Raw genomic sequence first — 23,289 nt, 5'->3', positions numbered from 1 at the left:
GTTGTCACACAATATTACATTAGTTTCAAGTGTACAGCATAGTGATTCAGCTTCTCTTTATGTTTTGCTGTGCTCACCACAAGCGTAGTTAACCATCTGTCACCATATATAATTTGCTTAGTGCACTGGTATTAGATTGTTTCCAGAGTTTTGCTAATAGAAACAGTGCTGCAGCAAACATCATTTTTTTTTTGAATATCATTTTTCATATGTAGAAAACTATTTTTGAGTGGGATTACTGGGTTGAAGGGAATTTGTATATTAAATTTTAATAAACATTGCAAAATTGTCTTACAGAAACTGTGCACTAATTTATATTGCCACCAATGAAAGCTCCCATTTTGCTAGAAACTTACTGGCACTGGATATTATCACACAGTAAAATTGTTGCCAATTTAATAGGAAGAAAAAAACATAATTTTAAAGAAAATTTAGTCACTTTGCATGTATGTATTTTGTTAGGACATTGAATTTATTGTGGAATAAATGTTATATATACTATATATAATTTTAAGTATACACACACACACACACACACACACACACACACATACACTGCCTCTTGGAAGTAGACGTAGGCTTTTTGTTGGGTTTGTTTTCTTAAGCAGTATCTTATTAAATGCTTTTTTTCCTTTACCCTTCAGTCATACATGTCTTCCTTAGTTTTTGGCTTTCAAGAGGTAGATGTGGATCACCTGAGAGCTCTTTGGATATTAAGTGTTTGTGTTATAGTCTTCTGTCTTCTCTTTTTCCTTACTTTTTATTTCAGCAGTCTCCTTTTCCTGAGAAACTAACCATTTATTTCTTATTTAGTTTCTTCTAACCCACTGAGTGAAACAAGATCTTTCAGAGACATACTTTCTTTTCCCATGACTAGTTTCCCACCCTAGTTGGATGTCTTCCTTAAGTTAGTGTTACTTTTCGGAAATCTGTATCCTGTTTGAGATTTGAAGTGGCTCATGTGTCAGCATTGCCATGCTGTCTTGTTGCTTTAGATTTCACAACGTTTGCTAAGTATGCTTCATAGTTTGTAGAGTTTGAGGCTGTACCAGTATCTTGCTTTATTGTTTCTCTCACACACCCTTTTTAAAATTGTTTTTAGAGGGTTTCAATGAACAACAAAGAGATAACCTTGCGTAGTCTTTAGTAGAATTTTAACTCCTTTATTTACATGTTTGTGATTTTTATTGAGATAAAATGATATGAAATAGGTTACACAGGTCTTAGGTATATAATTGAATAAGTTTGACTAATGTGACATATGTAACCAATCCTGCTCAAAAATAGTTCCCTACAGTGTGAGAAATGATGTTCACTGTTGCAGTGTTTCCCGAGGAATAGAGCAGTCATGAACCTTGAGAGTTGTTTGTGCCCCTTTCCATTGTATCTTATCTTTTCCTCTCTCCCAGTCCCTAGCCCACTACTAGCAACCACTTTTCTGAATTCTATTTCTGTAGGATAGTTTTGCCTGTTCATACAACGTACACTCTTTTGTGCTTTGCTTCTTTTGCTCAGCAAAATGTTGCATTTCATCCCTGTTTTGCATCGATCAGTGGTTTGTTACTTTTTATTGCTAAATCATACTCCATTATGTGGCCATAACACAGTTTATTTAATTCTGTTGATAGACTTTTGGACTTTTTTCCTTTTTTTTATATACAGAGAAAGCAAGTGTGTGAATGTGCACACACCAGGGAGGAGCAGAGGGAGAGGGAAAGAGAGAATATTAAGCAGGTTCCACATGCAGTGTGGAGCCGATGCAGGGCTTGATCTCACAACTATGAGATCATGACCTGAGCTGAAAGCAAAGTTGGATCTTCAACTGACTAAGCCACCCAGGTGCCCTTGGACTTGGTTTTAATTTGCATTTTCCTGGTGACTAATGGCGTTAAAACATTTTATACGTTGATTGACTTTTGTATATCTTTTTTTGTGAAGTGTGTGTTCAATTTTTTCGCCCTTAATTTAAAAAATAAATTTTATTGAGAATTAATTTATATACAATTAAGTTAATCCATTTTAATTCTTTTTGAATTTTGACAAGTGTATATGCTTTTGCAATCACCACAATAATAAAGGTGTGCGTGCGTGTGTGTGTGTTTGTATTTATAGTTTTTTTCTCAGTGTACAGCTCTGAGTTACAAGTTCTGTACAGGCTCATAGAAGTATTATGACAATGAAGATACTATACATAGTTCTATCAGTCCAAAACATTCCCTGGTGCTGTCCCTATGTAATTGTTCTCTGGCTCCAGTTTTCACCCATGGTAACATTGTTTTCTGTAGCTATACTTGTACATTTTCCAGAATGTCACACAAATGGAATCATAGAATGTGTAATGTTTTGAGAATGACTTTTACTCTCAGCATAATGCCATTGAAATTCATTCATGTTTTGGGGCACCTGGGTGGCTCAGTCGGTTAGGCATCTGACTTCGGCTCAGGTCATGATTTCACGGTCCGTGAGTTCGAGCCCCGTGTTGGGCTCTGTGCTGACAGCTCAGAGCCTGGAGCCTGTTTCAGATTCTGTGTTTCCCTCTCTCTCTGACCCTCCCCTGTTCATGCTCTGTCTCTCTCTGTCTCAAAAATAAATAAAACATTAAAAAAAAAAAAAAAGAAATTCATTCATGTTTTTGTGTTTGTCAGTAGTTTATTTATTTCCGCCGTTGACATATGGGTTGTTTCTAGGTTTTTGGCAATTGGGAATAAAGCTGCTATACATATTTGCATACATGTTTTTTTTTTGTGAGCATAAGTTTTAATTTCTCTAGGGTAAATACTTAGGAGTGGGATCCTGGATTATATGGTAAGTATATATTTAATTGCCAAACTGATTACCATAGTGGTTTTATGATTTTGCATTCCCACCAGCAGTGTATGGAGAGTTCTGGGTGCTCTGTATCTTTCTTAGCACTTGGTATTGACAGTTTATTTACTTTGTAAAAAATGTTTATTTATTTTTGAAAGAGTGTGAGAAGGGGAGGGCAGAGAGAGAGAGAGGGAGACACTGAATTTGAAGCAGGCTCCAGGCTCTGAGCTGTCAGCATGGAGCCTAATGTGGGGCTCGAACTTACAAGCTGTGAAATCATGTCCTGAGCTGTGAAATCATAACCTGAGCCAAAGTTGGATACTTAACCAACTGAGCCACCCAGGTGGCCCCAGTTTATTTGCTTTTTAAAATTAACGGAATCTATTTTTTAAGAGTAATTTTAGGTTTACAGAAAAATTGAAGGAATAGTACAGGTAGTACCCATAAACCCCTTAATTCCCCCTCCCCTGTTACCCCCACACAATTTCATTTATTAATATCTTTGCATTAGTGTAGTACATTTATTACAATTGATGAGTCAATACTGATATTATTATGTATTGAGATGTAACTGACATATAACATTGTACTGATTTTAGGTATACAACATAATTTGGTATATGTATATATTGCAGAATGCTTAGCACAGTAAATTTAGTTAACATCCATCACCACACATAGCCACAGTTTTCTTATGATGAGACTTTTAAGATCTACTCTCTTAGTAACTTTCAGATGAACAATCAATATCAGTAAGTCACCATACTGTGTATTACATTCCCAATATCATTAAGTCACCATGCTGTATATTACATTCCCAGGACTTATTTATATTGTAACTAAAACTTTGTACATTTTGACCCCCTTCACCCACTTTGCCCACTCCCCACCTTTGGCAACCACAAATCTGTTCTCTTTATAACTTCAGATTTTTTTTTTTTTTCAGATTCTTCATATAAGTGAGATCATACAGTATTTGTTTTTTTGGTCTGATTTATTTCACTTAGCCTTATGCCCTCAAGGTCCATCCATGTTGTGCAAATGGCAAGATTTTTTTTGATGGTTGGATAATATTCCATTGTGTATGCATACCACATTTTCTTTATTCATCTATTGGTGGACATATTGTTTCCATGTCTTAGCTATTTTATTTTATTTTATTTTATTTTATTTTATTTTATTTTGTTTTATTATTTTTTTTAAAGTTTATTTTTGAGACAGAGAGCATGAACGGGGGCGGGGGGGGGGGTGGGCAGAGAGAGAGGGAGACACAGAATCGGAAGCAGGCTCCAGGCTCCGAGCCATCAGCCCAGAGCCCGACGCGGGGCTCGAACTCACGGACCGCGAGATCATGACCTGAGCTGAAGTCGGAGGCTTAACCGACTGAGCCACCCAGGCGCCCCGTCTTAGCTATTTTAAATAACGCTGAAATGAACATGAGGTTGCATATATCTTTTTGAAGTGGTGATTTCATTTCCTAACGATAACTACCCAGAAGTGGAAGTGGAATTGCTGGATTATATGGTAGTTCTGTTTTTACTTTTTGGAGGAACCTCTATACTGTTCTCCCTAGTGGTTGCACCAGTTTACATTCCCACTTGCAGTGCACAAAGATTCCGCTTTCTCCACATCCTTGCCAGCACTTGTTATGTCTATGTCTTTATGATAATGGCTGTTCTAACAGGCATTGATGATTAGTGATGTTGAGCAGCTTTTCATGTAGGTATTGCTCATTTGTATGTCTTTTTTGGAAAAATATTCAGACCCTCTGCCCATTTTTCAATTTTTTTGGGTTTGTTTTTACTTATTTTTGAGAGGGGTGGGGAGCTAGAGAGGGACTGAGAGAGAGGGAGACTATCTGCTATCAGCACAGAGCCCAGTGTAGGGCTCAAACTCACGGAACTGTGAGGTCATGACCTGAGCCGAAATCAAGAGTTGGATGCTGAATTGACAGAGCCATACAGGTGCCCTGAGTTTTATGAGTTCTTTAAATATTTTGGATATTAACCTCTTATTAGATATATGATTTTCAAATAATTTCTTAGATTCTGTACGTTGCCTTTTCATTTTGCTGTATAGAAGCTTTTTAGTTTGATATAGTCCTACTTATTTCTTTGTTGCCTTTGCCTACATCTCAGATCCAAAAAACCATTCCTAAGACCACTGTTAAGGACCTTACCATCTTCTAGAAGTTTTATGGTTTTAGGTCTTATGTTTAAGTCTTTAATCCATTTTGAGTTGATTTTTGTATATGGTATAAGATAGCGATCCAGTTTCATTCTTTCACATATGACTATTTCCCAGCACCATTTATTGAATAGACTTCTTTCCCCATTGTGTTATTTTTGGCTCTTCTTATATATTAATTGAACATATATGCATGGGTTTATTTCTGGGCTCTGTTCTGCTCCATTGATGTATGTGTACCATTCTATGCCAGTACCATTCTGTTTTGATTACTATAGCTTTATAATATAGTTTCAAATGAGGAAGTATGATGCCTCTGGCATTTTTCTTCTTTTTAAAGACTTCTTTTACTTTTTGGAGTCTTTTGTTGTTCCATACAGATTTTAAGATTGTTCTATTTCTGTGAAAAATGCTGTTGGAATGTTGATAGGGATTGCATTGAATTTATAGATTTCTCTGAGTAGTGTGGACATTTTATCAATATTCTTCTAATCCATAAGCACAGGATATTTTTCATTTATGTCTTTTTCAGCTTCTTTAATCAGCGCCTTATAGTTTTCACTGTATTGGACTTTCATCTTGGTTTAATTTATTCCTAGGTTTTTCTTTTCTTTTTTTTTTTTTTTTTGTTTGGTTTATATATGGGATTGTTTTCTTAATATCCCTGATAGTTTGTTGTTAATATATGGAAATGAAATTGATTTTTGGATAGTGATCTTGTATCCTGAAACTTTATTGAATTTGTTGATTAGTTTTAGCAGTTTTTGGTGGAATCTTTAAGCTTTTTTTTTTATGTTTACTTATTTATTATGAGGGACAGAGAGCATGAGTATGAGCGAGCTGGGGAGGGGCAGAGAGAGAGAGGGAGAGAGAATCCCAAGCAGGCCCTGTGCTGACATGGGGCTTAATCCCACGAACTGTGAGATCATGAGCTGAGCTAAAATTAAGAGTTGTATGCCCAACCAACTGAGTCACCTACGTGCCCCTTTAAGCTTTTCTATGTATTACATCATGTCGTCTGTGAATAGAGACAACTTTACTTCTTTTTAATTTGGTTGTTATTAAATTTTTATGCATGCATGCATGCCTAATGCAAGATTTGGTTAGGACTTCTAGTATTCTGTTAAATAAAAGTGTGGGAAGTTGGAAACCTTGTCTTTTTCCTGATTTTAGAGAAAATACTTTGAACTTTTCATGATTGAATATGATAGGAGCTGTCATCTTGTGATATATGGTCTTATTATGTTTAGGTACATTCCATATATATTTATTTTGCTGAGAGTTTTTATTGTGAATGGATGTTGAATTTGTCAGATGGTTTTTCTGCATCTTTTGAGATGATCATATGTTCCATCTTTTATTTTGTTAATGTGGTATTTCACACTGATTGACTTGTGGATGTTGGAACCTTCCTTTCATCTCTGGAATAAATACTATTTGATCATGGTATATGATTCTTTTCTGTGGTTGTATTGGGTTTGCTAATATTTTGTTGAGGATTTTTGTGTCTGTTTTCATCAGATATTTTGCTCTGAAATTTTCTTGAGTGTACTGGTCTGATTTTGGTATTAGGGTATTGATGGCCTCATAAAATGAGTTTGGGAGTGATTCCTCTTCTCTTTTTTGGAGGAAATTAAGAAAAATTGGTAATAATCATTATTTAAGTGTCTGGTATACTTTACCAGACAAGTTCTCTTGTCCTGTACTTTTGTTTCTTGGGAGTTTTTGATTACTCATTCAATCTTACTAGTAATTGTCTGATCAGATTTTCTGCTTCTTCATGATTCAGTCTTGGTAGGCTGTGTTTCTAGAAATTTACTCATTTTTTCTAGGTTGTCTAGTTTGTTGTGTAATTTTTTGTAGTAACCTCTTAGGACCTTATGTAGTTTGGTGGTATCATTAGGAATGTCTCCTCTTTCACTTACGGTTTTATTTATTGACGTCTCTTTCTTTTTTTTCTTGGTGAGTTTAACTAAAGGTTTGTCAATTTTGTTTATCTTTTCAAAATACCAACTCTTAATTTCATTGGTTTCTTTCTTTCTTTCTTTCTTTCTTTCTTTCTTTCTTTCTTTCTTTCTTTCTTTCAAGTTTATTTGAGACAGAGAGAGAGCACAAGTGGAGTAGGAGCAGAGAGAGAGAGAGAGAGAGAGAATTCCGCAGAGCCCGATGTAGGGCTTGAACTTATGAACTGTGAGATCATGACCTGAGCCAAAGTCAGTCGCTTAACCAACTGAGCCACTCAGGCGCCCTGGTGTATAATTCTCTTTATACATTGTTGGACTTGATTCTTTTGACATTTTTACATCTATGTTTGTAAGAGAGATTGTGTAGCTTTATTATCTTGTAATGTATTTTTCTGGTTTTGGTATTAAGGTAATGCTGTCCTCAGAATGAGTTTGGAAGTGTTCCTCTGCTTTTGTTTTTTGGAAGAAATTGTTGAGAATTTGTATAAATGGTTTCCTTAAATGTTTGGTAAAATTCACCAGTGAACCAGTCTGGGCCCAGTGCTTTCTGTTTTTGAAGGTATTAAATATTGATTCAGTTAATTTAACACCTATGAGACAATTCAGATTATGTATTTCTCATTGTGCAAGTTTTGATAGATTGTGTTTTTAAAGATACAGGCCCAGTTTATCAAATATGTGGGAGTAGAGTTGTGTCTAGCATTTCTTTATCATTTTTATATAGTGTCCATGGGATTAGTAGTTATCACCTCTCTTTCATTTCCTATATTACTAATTAGAGCTTGTCTTTTTTTCTTAGTTAACATGGGTAGAAGTTTTTCAATTTTATTGATCTTTTTAAAGAAGCAACTTATAGTTTTGTTGATTTTCTCTATTGATTTCTTGTTTTGTTTTATGATTTCTGTCCTATTTTTAGAAATTTTCATCTCCTTTCTTTGAAATTAATTTGTTCCTCATTATTTTAGTTACCAAAGATGGAAGTTTAGATTATTGATTTTAAAATTGTCTCTTTTTTTAACAGATGCATTCAATGCTATAAGTTCCCCTTTTAGCATATGAGCTTGAGAAGAATGCATATTCTTCTGTTTTTAGATGAAATATTCTATAAATGTTAATTGGATACAATTGATTAATGGTGTTTTTCAGCTTAACTCTGTCCTTATTGATTTTCTGCTCGATCCGTTTCTAAATGAGGGGAATTGAAGCTATAATTGTTGATTCTTTTATTCATCCTTGTATTTCTATTGTTTTTTGCCTTATGTATTTTGATGCTCTGTTGTTGAGTACATATACATTAAAGATTGTTATGTTTTCTTGGAGAATTGACCTTTTATCATTATGTAGGATGTCTCTTTATCCCTGTATCTTCCAAATTTGATAATTTTTCTTTCTCTGAAGTTTGTTGAGCCTGAAATTAGTATTGCTACTCTAGTTTTCTTTCGATCTCTGTTAGAATGGTATCTCTTTATTCCTTTACTTTTCATCTGTTTGTGTCTTTATATTTAAGGTGAGTTTGTTGTGTACAATGTATAGTTGGGTCTTTTTCTTTTTCTTTTTTGGATTGATCTTTGAATATTTAACCACTTTTCTGTCCTGGAATAAACCCTAATTGAATGTATTGTAGTATTCTTTTTATGTATTACTTGTTTTGATCTACTGATTTTTTTGTTGTTGTTGTTGAGTGTTTTTGTTTATGCTTATCACAGATACTGGTCTTTAGTTTTCTTTTCTTGTACTGCCACTATATGGATTCAGTATCAGTGTAATTGTTTGCCTTATAGAATGAATTGAGAATTGTTCCCTTCTCTTCTAGTTAATAGAATAGAGTGTTTAGAATTCATTTTATTCCTTATGTAAATATTTGTGTGAATTTCTAGGAACACTCTCAAGGTCTACAGGAGCTAGGAGTTAGTGGGAGGGAAGGTGGTAGCTGTGTTTGTAAAAGGATAGCAGAAAGGTTGGTGTGACACAGCTGTTCTATATCTTGACTTAGGTTGCAGTCACAGAGATGTGCACATATGATAAAATTGCATTGAACTAAATATGCATGCACACACAAATGTATGTGAAATTTGGGGTGCCTGAGTGCCTCAATAGGTTAAGTGCCCAACTGTTGATTTTGGCTCGGTCATGGTCTCGTGGTTTGTTGGATTGAGCCCTGCATTGGGCTCTGCACTGACAGCATGGAGCCTGCCTGGGATTCTCTCTCTCTCCCTCTCTCTCTGCCCTTCCCTCGTTCATGTACACTCTCTTTCAAAATAAATAAACACTTAAAAAATTATTAAAAAAAATAAAACAGGTGAAATCTTGATAAGGTCATGGATTGTGTCATTGTTAATTTCCTGGTTATATATTTTTCTAGAGTTATGCAGGGTGTTTGGGGAAAACACTGAGGAAAATTCCTTGAAGAGTATACAGGATTCCTCAGACATTATCCCATAATTCATCCACTGGTTCACTAGATACTGGTTAGCAAATAACTTCAGCTCATGGTTTTTGTCAAGTGTTTTCAGTGTTGGCATTACAAGTTTCTTACTTTGGAAACTGGGTGAAGAATCAATAGAGTTGAAATTCTGATTTAAAGTTAAATGAACATACATAAGAAGGAAAGGAAAATAAGCTAAAAAGAGACAGGGAGGCAAACCATAAGAGACTCTTAAATACAGAGAACAAACTGAGGTTTGCTGGAGGGGAGGTGGGTAGGGAGATGGACTAAATGGGTGATGGACGTTAAGGAGGGCACTTGTTGGGATGAGCACTGGGTCTTATATATAAGTGATGAGTCACTGGGTTCTACTCCTGAAACCAGTACTACGCTATATGTTAACTAACTTGAATATAAATAAATGAATGAATGAATGAATAAATAATCAATCAATTGGGTTGCCTGGATGGCTCAGTTGGTTAAGCTCCTGACTCTTGATTATGGCTCAAGTCATGCTCTCATGGTTCGTGAGTTTGAGCCCCGCATCGAGCTCTGTACTGACAATATGGGGCCTGTTTGGGATTCTCTCTCTCCTTCTTTTCCTGCGTCTCTCTTACTCTATTGAAATAAATAAGTAAACTTAAAAAATCTATAAAAAAAAAAGTTAAATCCAGACCAGTAATCTCACTTGGTTAGAAAGTCATCATATATTTTTATTTCAATAAGCTGTGATAGTGGTAGTGGTTGTGAACAAAGTATTTTCCTTAGGATACAACTTTAGTTCTTTTTTAATATTTAAGGAAGCACTCAGTTGAGGTTGTAAACCCCACACCATTTAGAATGCATGTAGGGTTGATTTTGTTCAAGCAAACTTTTAGTCAGGATACTATGGAGTTTTTATTTTAATTAGCATTATATTTTATTTTGGCATTTTTCTCAGAATGAAAGCTTCAGAATTAGGTAACTGAATGCTTTGATCTTGTTTGTAAACAAAGTCTTTTATTCTTCCAAAAGCTTTTTTCATATTTAAATTAAAATTATTTATACCATCTTAAGTTTCGTAGTGTGGTCAGGTAGCTTTCAAAATATGTATGTGAATAAATTCCCATTCATAATCAGTTTGTAGGAGAAATCTTTGTTATCTGATTTTATTTTTCAGAGCTAGTGTATAATAGGTTCACAGACTAAAAGAAAAATCATAATTTGTGAAAAATACAAATTATTAACCCAGCCTGTAATTCTTATATAATTTTTAGGAAGAAAATATATAAATATTTTAGTGTGATAATATCTGTAAGAAACAATTGATCAAAGTCTAAGTGAATTTTGTTATCATTTGAAAATATCTCCAGATATACTTCAGGTTACCCTTAAATATGATAGGATTCAAGAATTTGGAGTTAATGACATTTTAATTAATTTCCTTCCTATTAATGTTATCTCCAGTTTGTCCCCATGAGTTCATTTTGGTGTTCATTCCCTTTTTGGTGGGAATAATGTTTTGTTTTTTTTCCTATATAGAATATATAGTACTATAGGTTCAAAGACTAGTACTTTCATTGTTTTGCACATAGAGGCAAACTTTTTTACAATATGATAGTGGAGTACAAAAAATTCAGTAACATAAAATGTGAAGGCTGCATTTTACTGTGAGATTAATGGAATATTACAAGGACCTAATTGGACAGTAGTTTTGAGAGTTCAGCCCTTAAGCCAAATCATTCCCAGTCCTGGTGGTAGTTTTGATGTAAACAGATAGTATAATTCATTGTGAGAAGTCTTATCAATAATAGGGATGTACAAAACTTATAATGGTGTCGTAGAAGAGATTGATTCACTCTGCTAGAGGGTGAGAAAGGTTTCTTGATGGTACTAGATTGGGGCTTAATGGACAAAGAGGATTAGGGAGGGCAAAGCACTTTCTAGTAAAAGGAAACAGATGTTGAAGGATGAAACTGCTTGGCTCTTTCAGGGAACTACAAATAATTTAGTATGGTCAGAATACAAGATGTATGGGAAACAGAAGTGAGAAATGAAAACAAAATTTTTTCCCCATCCTATAGGTAGTCAGGATGGAAATTTAAACAAGAGAATGATAACAGTTTTGCATTTTTTAAAGATTTAACTGTCATGATGGACTAGATACTAGAGTAAGGGAGTAAGAGACCATTGGCAGGGAATCCCATTAGTTTAACATTGTAAGAGTCCAGGTGACAAATAAGAAGAGGCAGAACTAAGACAGTGATAACGAAAATGGAGAGAAGATATAGTTTTAATCTTGTTATATTGATACATTTATATTTTGTAGAGGAATGTAAGTGACAGATGTATGTTTAGGTTGATATCTTGGAGATTTTTGAGAATTTGTATAATTTAGAATTAAAGTATTGGAAGAAACATAGGCTTTTATGGGAGTCAGACCTGGGTTCATTGGCCAAGCCTCACTTACCTTTGATTAAAGTGATATGTTTTATACCATGCAGGGCTGTGATGATAAGGAGATAACATAATGCTTGGAAAATTAAAAAGGATGTTTATTGAAGGCTGTCATGTTCAGGACAGTGTTTTGTTTTTCATTACTTAAAACATTTTTTTCTTTTGTTAAATGACTTTTTTTTTTTTGTACAGGTGGAAATGAATTGGTTTACTTTTTTTTTTATTAATTTTTTAGTTTTTATTTAAAATTTAGTTAACATATAGTGTAATATTAGTTTTAGGAATAGAATTTCGTGATTCATCACTTACATAAAACACCCAGTGCTCATCATAAATGCCCTTCTTTAAAAAAATTTTTTTTTAATGTTTATTTATTTTTGAGAGAGAGAGAGAGAGAGCGCAAGCAGGGGAGGGTTAGAGAGAAAGGGAGACACAGAATCTGAAGCAGGCTCCAGGTTCTGAGCTGTCAGCACAGAGCCCTACGCAGGGCTCGAACCCACAAACAGTGAGATCATGACCTAAGCTGAAGTTGGACGCTCAACTGGAGCCACCCAGGCACCCGACAAGTGCCCTTCTTAATACACATCACCCATTTAGCTCATGCCCTGCCTACTTCCTTTCTAGAAATGCTCAGTTTGTTCTCTATAGTTAAGTCTCCTATGGTTTCTCTCTCTCTCTTTTTTTAACCCCTTATACCCCTCTATGTTGATCTGTTTTGTTTCTTAAATTCCACATTTGTGTGAAAAAAATATGGCATTTGTCTTTCACTGACTGACTTATTTTGCTTAGCATAATATTCTCTAGCTCCATCCACGTCATTGCAAATGGCAAGATTTCATTTCTTCTTATGGCTAATATTCCATTGTGTGTGTGTATGTATGTGCGTGTTTGTGTATGTATATGTGTACACATAAATACACACCACATCTTCTTTATTCATTCATCAGTTGATGGACATTTGGGCTCTTTCCATAGTTTGGCTCTTGTTGATAGTGCTGCAATAAACATCGGTGTGCATGTGCTCCTTCAAATTGGTGTTTTTGTGTCCGTTGGGTAAATACCTACTAGTGTAATTGCTGTGTTGGAGAGTAGTTCTATTTTTAACTTTTTGAGGAACCTCCATGCTGTTTTCCGGAGTGGCTGCACCAGTTTGCATTCCCATCAACAATGTAAGAGGTTCCCTTTTCTGTGCATCCTCGCCAACATCTGTTGTTTTCTGTATTGCTAATTTTAGCCATTCTGACAGGTGTGAGCTGGTATTTCATTGTGGTTTTGATTTGTATTTCCCTCATGATGAGCGATGGTAAGCATCTTTTCATGTGTTTGTTAGCCATCTGGATGTCTTCTTTGGAAAAATATCTACTCATGTCTTCTCTCCCTTTCTTCACTGGATTATTTGTTTTTTGGGTGTTAAATTTGATAAGTTCTTTGTAGATTTTGGATACTAACCCTTTATCCGATATGTCATTTGCAAATTATCTTCTCCAATTCTGTAGGTTGCGTTTTAGTTTTGTTGAGTGTTTCTTTCATTGTGCAGAAGCTTTTAATCTTGATGAAGTCCCAATAGTCCATTTTTGCTTTTGTTTTCCTTGCCTCTGGCGACATGTCTAGTAAGAAGTTGCTATAGCTGATCTCAAAGAGGTTGCTACCTGTGTTCTTCTCCAGGATTTTGATGGTTTCCTGTCTTACATTTAGGTCTTTCATCCATTTTGAATTTATTTATTATTATTAGCTTTAATGTTTGTTTATTTTTGAAAGAGAGAGAGAGAGAGACCGAGCAGGGGAGAGGCAGAGAGAGAGGGAGACAGAGGATTCAAAGTGGGCTTTGTGCTAATAGCAGAGAGCCTAATGAGGGGCTCAAACTCACAAACTGTGAAATCATGACCTGAGCTGAGGTTGGACACTGAACATACTGAGCCATCCAGGCATCCTTGAATTTATTTTTGTGTGTGGTGTAAGAAAGTGGTTTAGTTTCATTCTGCATGTTGCTGTCCGGTTTTCCCAACAACGTTTGTTGGAGTCTGGCTTTTTTCCACTGGATATTCTTTTCTGCTTTGTCGAAGCATTATTTTTTTATCTTTTAAAAATTTATTTTAAATTGTGGAAAAAATAACAAAATTTATCATTTTAACCATTTTTTAAATGTTTATTTATTTATTTATTTTGAGAGAGAGGGAGAGAGAAAGACAGCATGAGTGGTGGAGGGGCAGAGAGAGAGAGGCAAAGAGAGAATCCCAAGCAGGCTCCATGCTGTCAGCGCAGAGCCTGATGTGAGGCTTACACTCATGAAACATGAGATCATGACCTGAGCCAAAATTAAGAGTTGGATGCTTAACCAACTGAGCCACCCTAGCGCCCCATTTTAACCACATTTCTATTCATTCATTCATTCATTCATTCATGAGAGCATGCAAGTGAGTAAGGGGCAGAGAGAGAGGGAGAGAGAGAGAATCCCACCAGGTGCAGAGAGAGAGTGCAGATCCTGGAGTGTGATTCAAGCTCATCTGATGCAGGGCTTGAGCTCATGAACTGTGAGCTCATGACCCCAGTTGAAGTCGGAGGCTTAACCAACTGATCCACCCAGACATCATATTTACAACAATTTTTGATGCCAGATGTGTGTGGGTTTCCCCCACCCATCAATCCTCTGTGACACCAACTGGGTATCCTAAAATTTAATTCAATTCTGACATTACTTGAAATAGTGTCAGATCCCACAAGTTAAGGGCGCAGTCACACAAGACTGCTCCCACAGCACTTCAAATGCCAGTCACAAGTCCAGCCGTCACTTTGCTTGTGATGAACTGGTTATAAATCTGAAGTTCCACAGCTTCACCCCCTCCCCACCACAGGTTCAATTAATTTATGCTAGAGCTGCTAAGAGAACTCAGGGAAACACTTATATTTATCAGTTTATTAAAGGATTTCACAACATAACACCACTGAAGAGCCAGATGAAGAGATACATAGGGCGAGGCCTGGGAGGGTTTCATAGACCAAATAATATAACAAAAGATGCTCCTATCACCCAGCAAATTACAAGGGTTTCAGAGTTCTAGGCCAGGAACTGGGGGCAGAAACCAATATATATATATTTTTTGTTCTGTCACAGTCATCAAGGGTCATCCATGTAGTATGTGTCAATTTCTTTTTTAAGACTGAATAATATTTCATTGTATATACCTCATTTTGTTTATCCATTCACTTATTGATGGGACACTTAAATTGCTTCTATCTTTTAGCTGTTGTGAACAATGCTGCTATAAACACAGTGTACAAATCTCTCAGGAGTAAACTGTGTTTTATTTTTATTTTTTTGATTTTTTAAAATAAGTTTGTTTATTTTGATAGAGACAGAGCACTAGTAGGGGAGGGGCAGAGAGAGAGAGAGAGAGAGAGAGAGAGAGAGAGATAGAGAGAGAGAGAGAAAATCCCAAGCAGGCTCTGTGCTGCCAGCTCAGAGCCCAGCGTGTGGGGCTGGAACCCACAAAACCGCTCACATGGCCTGAGCTGAAACCAAGAGTCGGTTAACTGACCAAACCACCCAGGCACTCCAGGAAAACAGTGTTTTAAACTGACTACATATATAGTCATGTTTACATCCTTGTGAGATAGCTATTATTACGTCTATTTTCAGATAAGGTAACTAATGAAGAGAAGATAAATAATTTATTTGTCTAGATTGATACTGTTTTGTATTAAATAATTTTAACTTTTGTGTCTAGTTAGATTAAATATAAACCCTGTTAATAAGATGTCTGACTCTTCCCTAAAAATTTCCATGCAGCAATTCATCGGGAGCAAGTTGTAATCCCTTTCAATTATTATCAATATGGTAACTTCAAAATCACAGGTCCTATTTAACTTGGCATATAATAATTTCTATTGTTTTTTTTAAACTCTTTGAAAAATTTTATAATTATATAAGCTTTAGGATCTCAAAATGTTGGTTTCCGGACTAAATTTACCTTGAGATTTTTAAATATCTTTCTTCTATTTTTTTGGTAGACTTATATTTCTACACTAGCAAAAGAGCCAGGTGGGTTTGTAGACTGCACTTGTTTTCCTCTGTGAATTACTATGAATTTGGCCATTCATCTTGAAGTTTTAAATAAAAACAAACTTAAATGCCTCTTAATTATTATATTGTTATACTTAGTATTAAATTCCATTTTTCCCCCACCAGTGGAAAAGAAGCCTAAGAAATAAGGTCCTCTCTCTAGACCATAAAAGTAGAAAAAGTGTTCGTGGGCGTCCTCTCACCTCTAAGACATCACCAGAAAGGTAAGATATATGTGTGTATGACATAGGATGGGCTTATATTGTGTATAAATAGTGTGACTGACCATGGTGATTCCTTTAGCTTCTTTGGATCTCAGATACATAATTTTGAAATACAAGGACTGAATTCAATGTCCTCTAAGGTTCAAGTGTGAACTTTCTGTGATTCTAAGTCATCTTAACTCTTTTCTTTTTGTGCATTTGGAACATCTTGATAAACTTTAGCTGATAAAACAAGAGTTACATATAGACTTGATTATAATGCTTGATTCATTATTTGTGGTCTGCAGTAAAAAAGATGCTGAATTTAGCACTTAGTGTTAGTAAATTATGTTAGAGTTAAATATTTGGGAGATTCAAATTGCAGTTATCAGAAGGAATTTAGAGCATTTCAGGATTGGATATTTGTAAATAATTAAAAAGTTGTTCTATAAAAGAGTGTTGAATTTTCTTTTATGGAATAGTGAATGAATAAAAAAAATGAGTGTAGCAAAGTAAAAGTTGTAATTATTGGGAGGTCACACAAATTAGAAGACTAATTGAAGTTCTTAAATTTATGTCAGAGCACTTTGTAAGGTACTTAGTCTTATTCTCCCTTTTCGAGTAAATTGTCTATAGGAAATGAAAAACATTGGTATTCCATATCCTTATCACTACTTAATTCCCTTCCTCCCTCCCTCCCTTCCTTCCTTCCTTCCTTCCTTCCTTCCTTCCTTCCTTCCTTCCTTCCTTCCAATGTCCTTGTGGGTGTAAACCTGTGTCTCATTGTGGTTTTGATATGCATTTCCTAATGACGTTTGTCTTTTTATGTGTTTGTTGGTGATTTTTATATCTTCTTTGGAGAAATGTCTACTTAGATTTTTGCCATTTTAAAATTGTGTTGATATGTTTCTGTTGAGTTGTAAGACTTCTTTATATATTCTGTATACAAGTCTTTAACAGATATATGGTTTGCAAATATTTTCTCCCATACAGCTTTTCACTTTTTTGATGTTGCCTTTTGAAGCACAGAGGTTGTTTTCATTTTGATGAAGTCCCATTTATCTATTTTTCTTTTGTCATGATGCTTTTTTGTTGTCATATCTAAACTATTGCCTAATCTCAGGTTAGAATGACTTATTCTTGAGTTTTCTTCTAAGAGTTTTAAGGTTCTAGTTATTAGAGTTAGGTCTTTTATTCATTCAGAATTAATTTTTGGATATGATATGAAATAGGCATCCAAATTTATATTTTTGTTTGTGAATATGCAATTGTCCTAGCACCACTGGTTGAAGAGGTACCAATGTTTTGGGGTAACTTTGATGAAAATCAATTGCCTACAAATATAAGGGTTTATTTCTGGATTTGGAATTTTATTCCATTGATCTATATGTTTGTCCTTATGCCAGTACCACTGTGTCTTGATTACTATAACTTTGCATTAAGTTTTGAAATTAGAAAGTGAGAGTCTTCCAGCTTTATTGTGTTTTTCAAAATTGTTTCAGTTGTTCTAGATTTGTTGCATTTTCAGTTGAATTTTGAATCAGGTTGTCAATTATAACAAAAAAGCCAATAAGGATTTTGAGAGAGGATGTGTTAAATCTGTAGACTAATTTGGGGAGTTTGGCCATCTTAATATTAAGTCTTCTGATTCATGAACATGAGATATCTTTCCATTTAGATCCTTTTTAATTTCTTTCTGCAGCTTTTGGTAATTTATTTTTTTCTTTTTGATGCTGTTGTGGAATTGTTTTCTTAATATTATTTTCAGACTGTTCATTGTTAGTGTATAGGAATTCACTTGATTTATGTATGTGGACGTTATATGCTGTGATTTTGTTTAAGGCTTCCTAGTTCTAGAAGTTTTTTCTTTTTTTACTTTTTACTTCTTTATTTCCAACTGGATGCCTTTAATTTTTTTTTCTTTGCTTAATGTTCTGGTTAGAACATCTAGTACGATGTAGAATAGAAGTGGTGAGAGTGGACATTTTTGTTTTGTTCCCACTCTCAGAGGGAAAGCATTTGGTATTTTACCATTACGTGTCATGTTAGCTAGGTTTTCATAGATGCTTTGCTATGGTTTGAATGTTTGTGTCCCCTCAAAATGTTTATGTTGAAATCCTAATGCCCAGTGTGATGGCATTTGGAGGTGGGGCCCTTGGGAGGTTAAGTCATGAAGGTGGAGTGCTCATGAATGGGATTACTGCCTTTATAAAAGAGACCTCACAGAGCTTCCTAGTTTCACCTTTTGAGGACACAGTGAGAAGTTAGCAGTTTGCAGTACAGAAGAGGGCCTTTACCAGAGCCTGAGCATGCTGTCTGGCACCCTGATCCTGGACTTCCAAGCCTCCAGAACATGGGAAATTAATGTCTGTTGTTTGTAAGCCACCCATTTTATGGTATTTTGTTACAGTAACACAAATAGACTAAAGTATGCTCTTTTTCACGGAGGACGTTCCTTTCCATTCCTAATTTGTTTGAAGCCTTTTTATCATGAATGTGTGTCAGGTTTTGTCAAATGCCTTTTTTGCATTCATATCATGTAATGTGTATCTTTTAATTAATGTGTTACATAAATTTATTTTTAGATCTTAAGCTAAATTGGCATTCTTGAGATAAATCCCACATGATCCTGATTTATGATCCCATTGATATGTTGCTGGATTTAGTTTGCTAGGATTTTTTTGACGATATTTTCATTTGTATTAGGAAGAGAAATTGATCAGGAGCCGTGGCTTAGTTGGTTAAGTGTCCGACTCTTGATTTTTGCTCAGGTCATGATCTCATGATTTGTGAGATTGAACCCTGCGTCAGGCTCTGTGCTGACAATGAGGAGTCTGCTTGGGATTCTCTCTCTCCCTCTTTCTTTCTGCCCTTCCCCCACTCACATTCTCTCTTACTTTCAAAATAAATAAACTTAAAAAAGAAGAGAAATTCATCTGCTGTTTTCTTATGTTGTCTTGTCTGGGATTTGGAATCAGGCTAATACTGACCTTGTAGAATGAGTTGGCAAGTGTTTTCTCTTCCTTTGTTTTCTGGAAGAATTTTTGGAGAATTGATGTTAAGTTTCTTTAAATTTTTTTTTGTTATGATTTTATTTTCTTTATTTATTTTATTTTTTATTTTTTTACGATTTTATTATTAAAAATTTTTTTTTTTAATGTTTATTTTTTTTTGAGAGAGACAGAGACAGAATGCGAGTGGGTTAGGGGCAGAGAGAGAGGGAGACAGAAGCAGAAGCAGGCTCCAGGCTCTGAGCTATCAGCACAGAGCTGACGTGGGGCTCGAACTCACAAACCGGGAGATCATGACCTGAGCTGAAGTCGGATGCTCAACCGACTGAGCCACCCAGGCGCCCCACGATTTTATTTTTAAGTAATCTCTACACCTAACATGGGGCTTGAGTTCATGATGGTCAAAGTTGCTCGCTCTACCAAATGAGCCAGCCAGGCACCCAGGTTATCTTTTTTTTTTTTAAATGTTTATTTATTTTTGAGAGAGAGAGAGAGAGAGAGAGAGAGAGAGAGAACAAGTGGGGGAGGGGCAGAGAGAGAGAGGGAGACACAACATCTGAAGCAGGCTCCAGGCTCTGAGCTGTCAGCACAGAGCCTGTCGAGGGGCTGAAACCTATGAACCATGAGATCATGACCTGAGCCGAAGTCGGACGCTTAACTGACCCAGCCACCCAGGCACCCCAACCCCCCCACAATTTTTCTTTAAATGTTTAATTAAAGGCACCAGTAGGCCATCTAGACATTGGCATTTTGCATGTGTATGTGTGTGTGCCTGAGGATATCACGTTACAAGTTTAAATTTTTATTTGTTACAGCTCTATTCAGATTTTCTGTTTTTTTATGAGTCAGGTTTTTTTTTTTTTTTTTTTCAGTTTTAATTTAAGAAATTTCTACACTCAGTGTGGTGCTCAAACTCACAACCCTGACTACAAGAATTGCATGCTCCACTGAGTGAGTCAGCCTGATAGCCATGTATGAGTCAGTTTTGGTACCTTGTGCCTTTCTAGGAATTTGTGCATTGTGTAAGTTATCTAATTTGTTGGCATACATTTCTTCAAAATACTCTCTTACAGTCTTTTTAATTTCTGTAATATTGTTAGTGATCTCTTTTTCTTATTTACAAATTTGCATCTTTTTTTCCTCTCTTTTTCTGCTCAGTCTCCCTAAAGATTTGTTAATTTTGTTGATCTTTTCAAAGAACCAACTTTTGACTTCATCAATTTTGTCTCTTGGTTTTCTGTATTCGTTTTCATTTATTTCCACTATAATCTTACTTTCTTTGTTTTTGTTTTGGAAATAGTGCTGCTTTTTCTAAATCTTAAGGTGTCTAGTAAGGTTATTGATTTGAGATCTTTCTTCTTTTCTAACATAGCAATTTTACAATTTTAAAATTTCCTTGAGCACTGCATTAGCTGCATCTCATAAATTTTGGTGTGTTGTGATGTTCTATTCATTAATCTCAAAAGTATTTTCTAAATTCTGGTATGACTTTTTTGACTCATTTGTTGTGAAAATGTGTATTATTTAATTTCTGCATTTTTGAAAACTTGCAAGATCTTATTGAGATATAATTGACATAACATTATATTAGTTCAGGTGTACAATGTAGTGATTCATTATTTATATATATTGAGAAATGATCACTATAGTAAGTCTAGTTGACGTCTATCACCATGCATAGTTATACATCCTTTTCCTTGTGATGAGAACCGTTAAGATTTACTTTCTTAGCCATTTTCAAATACATGATACAGTTTTATTAACTACAGTCACCATGCTTTATATTACATTCTCATGACTTACTTACCTGTTGTTAATATTTAATTGAATTCCATTGTGGTCTGAGAACATTCTATATGATTTCCTTTAAAAAAATTTTTTTAACTTTATTTATTTGTCTTGAGAGAGAGAGAGAGAAAGAGAGAGCACAAGTGGGGAAGTGACAGAGAGAAGGAGAGACAGGACCCCAAGCAGGCTCTGGACCATCACTGCAGAGCCTGATGCATGGCTCAAGTTCATGAACAGCAAGATGATGACCTGAGCCGAGATCAAGAGTCAGATACTTAACTGACCATGCCATCCAGGCGTCCCTGTATGGTTTTCTTTCTTATAAATTTACTGAGTTTCATTTTATGGTTTTGCATATGGTCTTGCTTGCAGAATGTTTTGTGTATTTGAGAAGAATGTGTATTCTGTTCCTATTTGGTGGAGTGTTCTATAGATGTCTGTTAGATTGAATTGGATGATACTATTATTCAAGCTCCGGTTATCCTTGCAGATTTTCAGTCTAGTATATCTATCCGTTATCAAGACTGGTGTTTTGAAGTACCTACATATTATTGTTGAAATGTTCATTTCTCCCTTATGTTTTGTCAGTTTCTGCTTAATGTATTTTGTTGTCCTGTTGTTAAGTATATGTGTATTTGTAATTGGTATATCTTTCTGATGAATTAACCCTTTTATCAATGAAATGTCCTTCATTGTCTATTTTTGTTTGTTTTAAAGTCTATTGGATCTGATGTTCATATAACTACTCCATTTGTCTTAAGGTTGCTGTTTGCATGGTACACCTTTTTCCATCCTTTTACTTTGAACCTATTTATTTCTTGGAATCCAAATTGTCTCTAGTTGAGAGCCTTTAGTTGGATCTTGCTCTAGTGGTTTTGGGCTGCTATAGTAAAACACCATAGACTGGGTGGCATATAAACAACAAATAATTATTTTTTATAATTCTAGTGGCTGGGAAGCCCATTATCATGGCACCAGAAGGTTCATTGTCTATGAGAGCTTCTTGGTTCGTATAGATGGCATCTTTTCATTGTGTCCTGAAGGGGTGGATGGGGCCTCTCTTAAGACTCCTTTATAAGCGTACTAATACCATTTTTGAGGGTTCCACTGTCGTGATCTATTCACTTCCCAAAGGCCCCACTCCTAATACCATCATTTTGGGGGTTTAGGATTTTAACATATGAATTTTTAAGGGAAGCAAACATTCAGAACATAGCAGATGTGGATTTCTCATCTCTTCTGGAAATCTCTGTCTTTGGACTAGATTGTTTACTCCACTCACATTTCATGTGAAAGTGTCAGTAGGGCCATGCTTCCTCTGAAGGCATTAGGGAAGGATTTATTCCATGTCTCTCTCTTCTCTTTGGGCATTTCTTGTACTTTGGATGCATTACTGCTGTCTTATCTGTTTACATGATCTCTATGTGTGTCCTCACATTGTCATATGTGTATTTCTGTTTCTATGTTCAATTTGCAGTTTTTAGAAAGACACCAGTCATAATTTATTACGGCCTTATTGCCATCATTTTATTTTGTTTCTTTCTTTTCTTTTTTTTTTTTTTTTTTTTTAATTTTTTTTAACGTTTATTTATTTTTGAGACAGAGAGAGACAGAGCATGAACGGGGGAGGGGCAGAGAGAGAGGGAGACACAGAATCGGAAGCAGGCTCCAGGCTCTGAGCCATCAGCCCAGAGCCCGATGCGGGGCTCGAACTCACGGACCGCGAGATCGTGACCTGAGCTGAAGTCGGACGCTTAACCGACTGAGCCACCCAGGCGCCCCTATTGCCATCATTTTAATTTGATTTCTGTGAAGACAGTATTTCCAAATAAATTATCATTCTGAGATACTGGGGTTAAGAGTTTAGAATGTCTTTTGGAGGGGGGCATAATTCAAACCCAGACAGACACCTTGAACAAGGGAGAGGAACTGAGCTTCTTTTGGGAGCAGTAATTTCTTTTTTTTAGGAAATGAATTGGCAGCCTATCAGTTTCCTTTTTCTTATTCTTTATTGCTTCTTAAAAATTCAGTCCTTCTTCAGTGACCTGCAATTAAAATGAATATTTGTTTTTTTGTATTACCTTTGTGTTTGTGTGTTGCTTCTAATTATAGAACTATTCAGGTTTTCTATTCTTTTTTTTTAAATCAACTTTATTGGTGTATCATTTACTTAGAGGAATATGTGTCAATTATAAGTTTTTATAATTTTTGTCAGATATATTGCTTTTTTATTATAAAATTTACACAACATAAAATTTACTGTCTTAAAAAAATTTTTTTTAAATGTGTATTTATTTTTGAGAGAGACAGAGAGACAGAGTACAAGATGGGGAGGGCCAGAGAGAGAGGGAGACACAGAATCCGAAGCAGGCTCCAGGCTCTGAGTTGTTAGCACAGAGCCCGACAT

General features: G+C 35.4%; 1 protein-coding gene across 8 annotated transcripts in view; it reads left to right on the top strand.

The window, feature by feature from the left end:
• SENP7 (SUMO specific peptidase 7) overlaps positions 1-23,289 on the top strand; it is a 149,219-nt gene that overhangs the window by 18,371 nt on the left and 107,559 nt on the right. For all 8 annotated transcript variants that reach the window (XM_060640149.3, XM_060640155.3, XM_060640152.3 and 5 more), the window contains one exon: positions 16,007-16,104. In XM_060640149.3, the coding sequence (XP_060496132.1) occupies positions 16,007-16,104 (98 nt within the window). The remainder of the gene's footprint in view (positions 1-16,006; positions 16,105-23,289) is intronic.

This window comes from Panthera onca, chromosome C2 (assembly GCF_046562875.1).
Source record: "Panthera onca isolate mPanOnc1 chromosome C2, mPanOnc1 haplotype 2, whole genome shotgun sequence".
Taxonomy (NCBI): Eukaryota; Metazoa; Chordata; class Mammalia; order Carnivora; family Felidae; genus Panthera; species Panthera onca.
The sequence above is the reverse complement of the archived record's forward strand: the minus strand, read 5'-3'. Positions and strand labels throughout refer to the sequence as shown.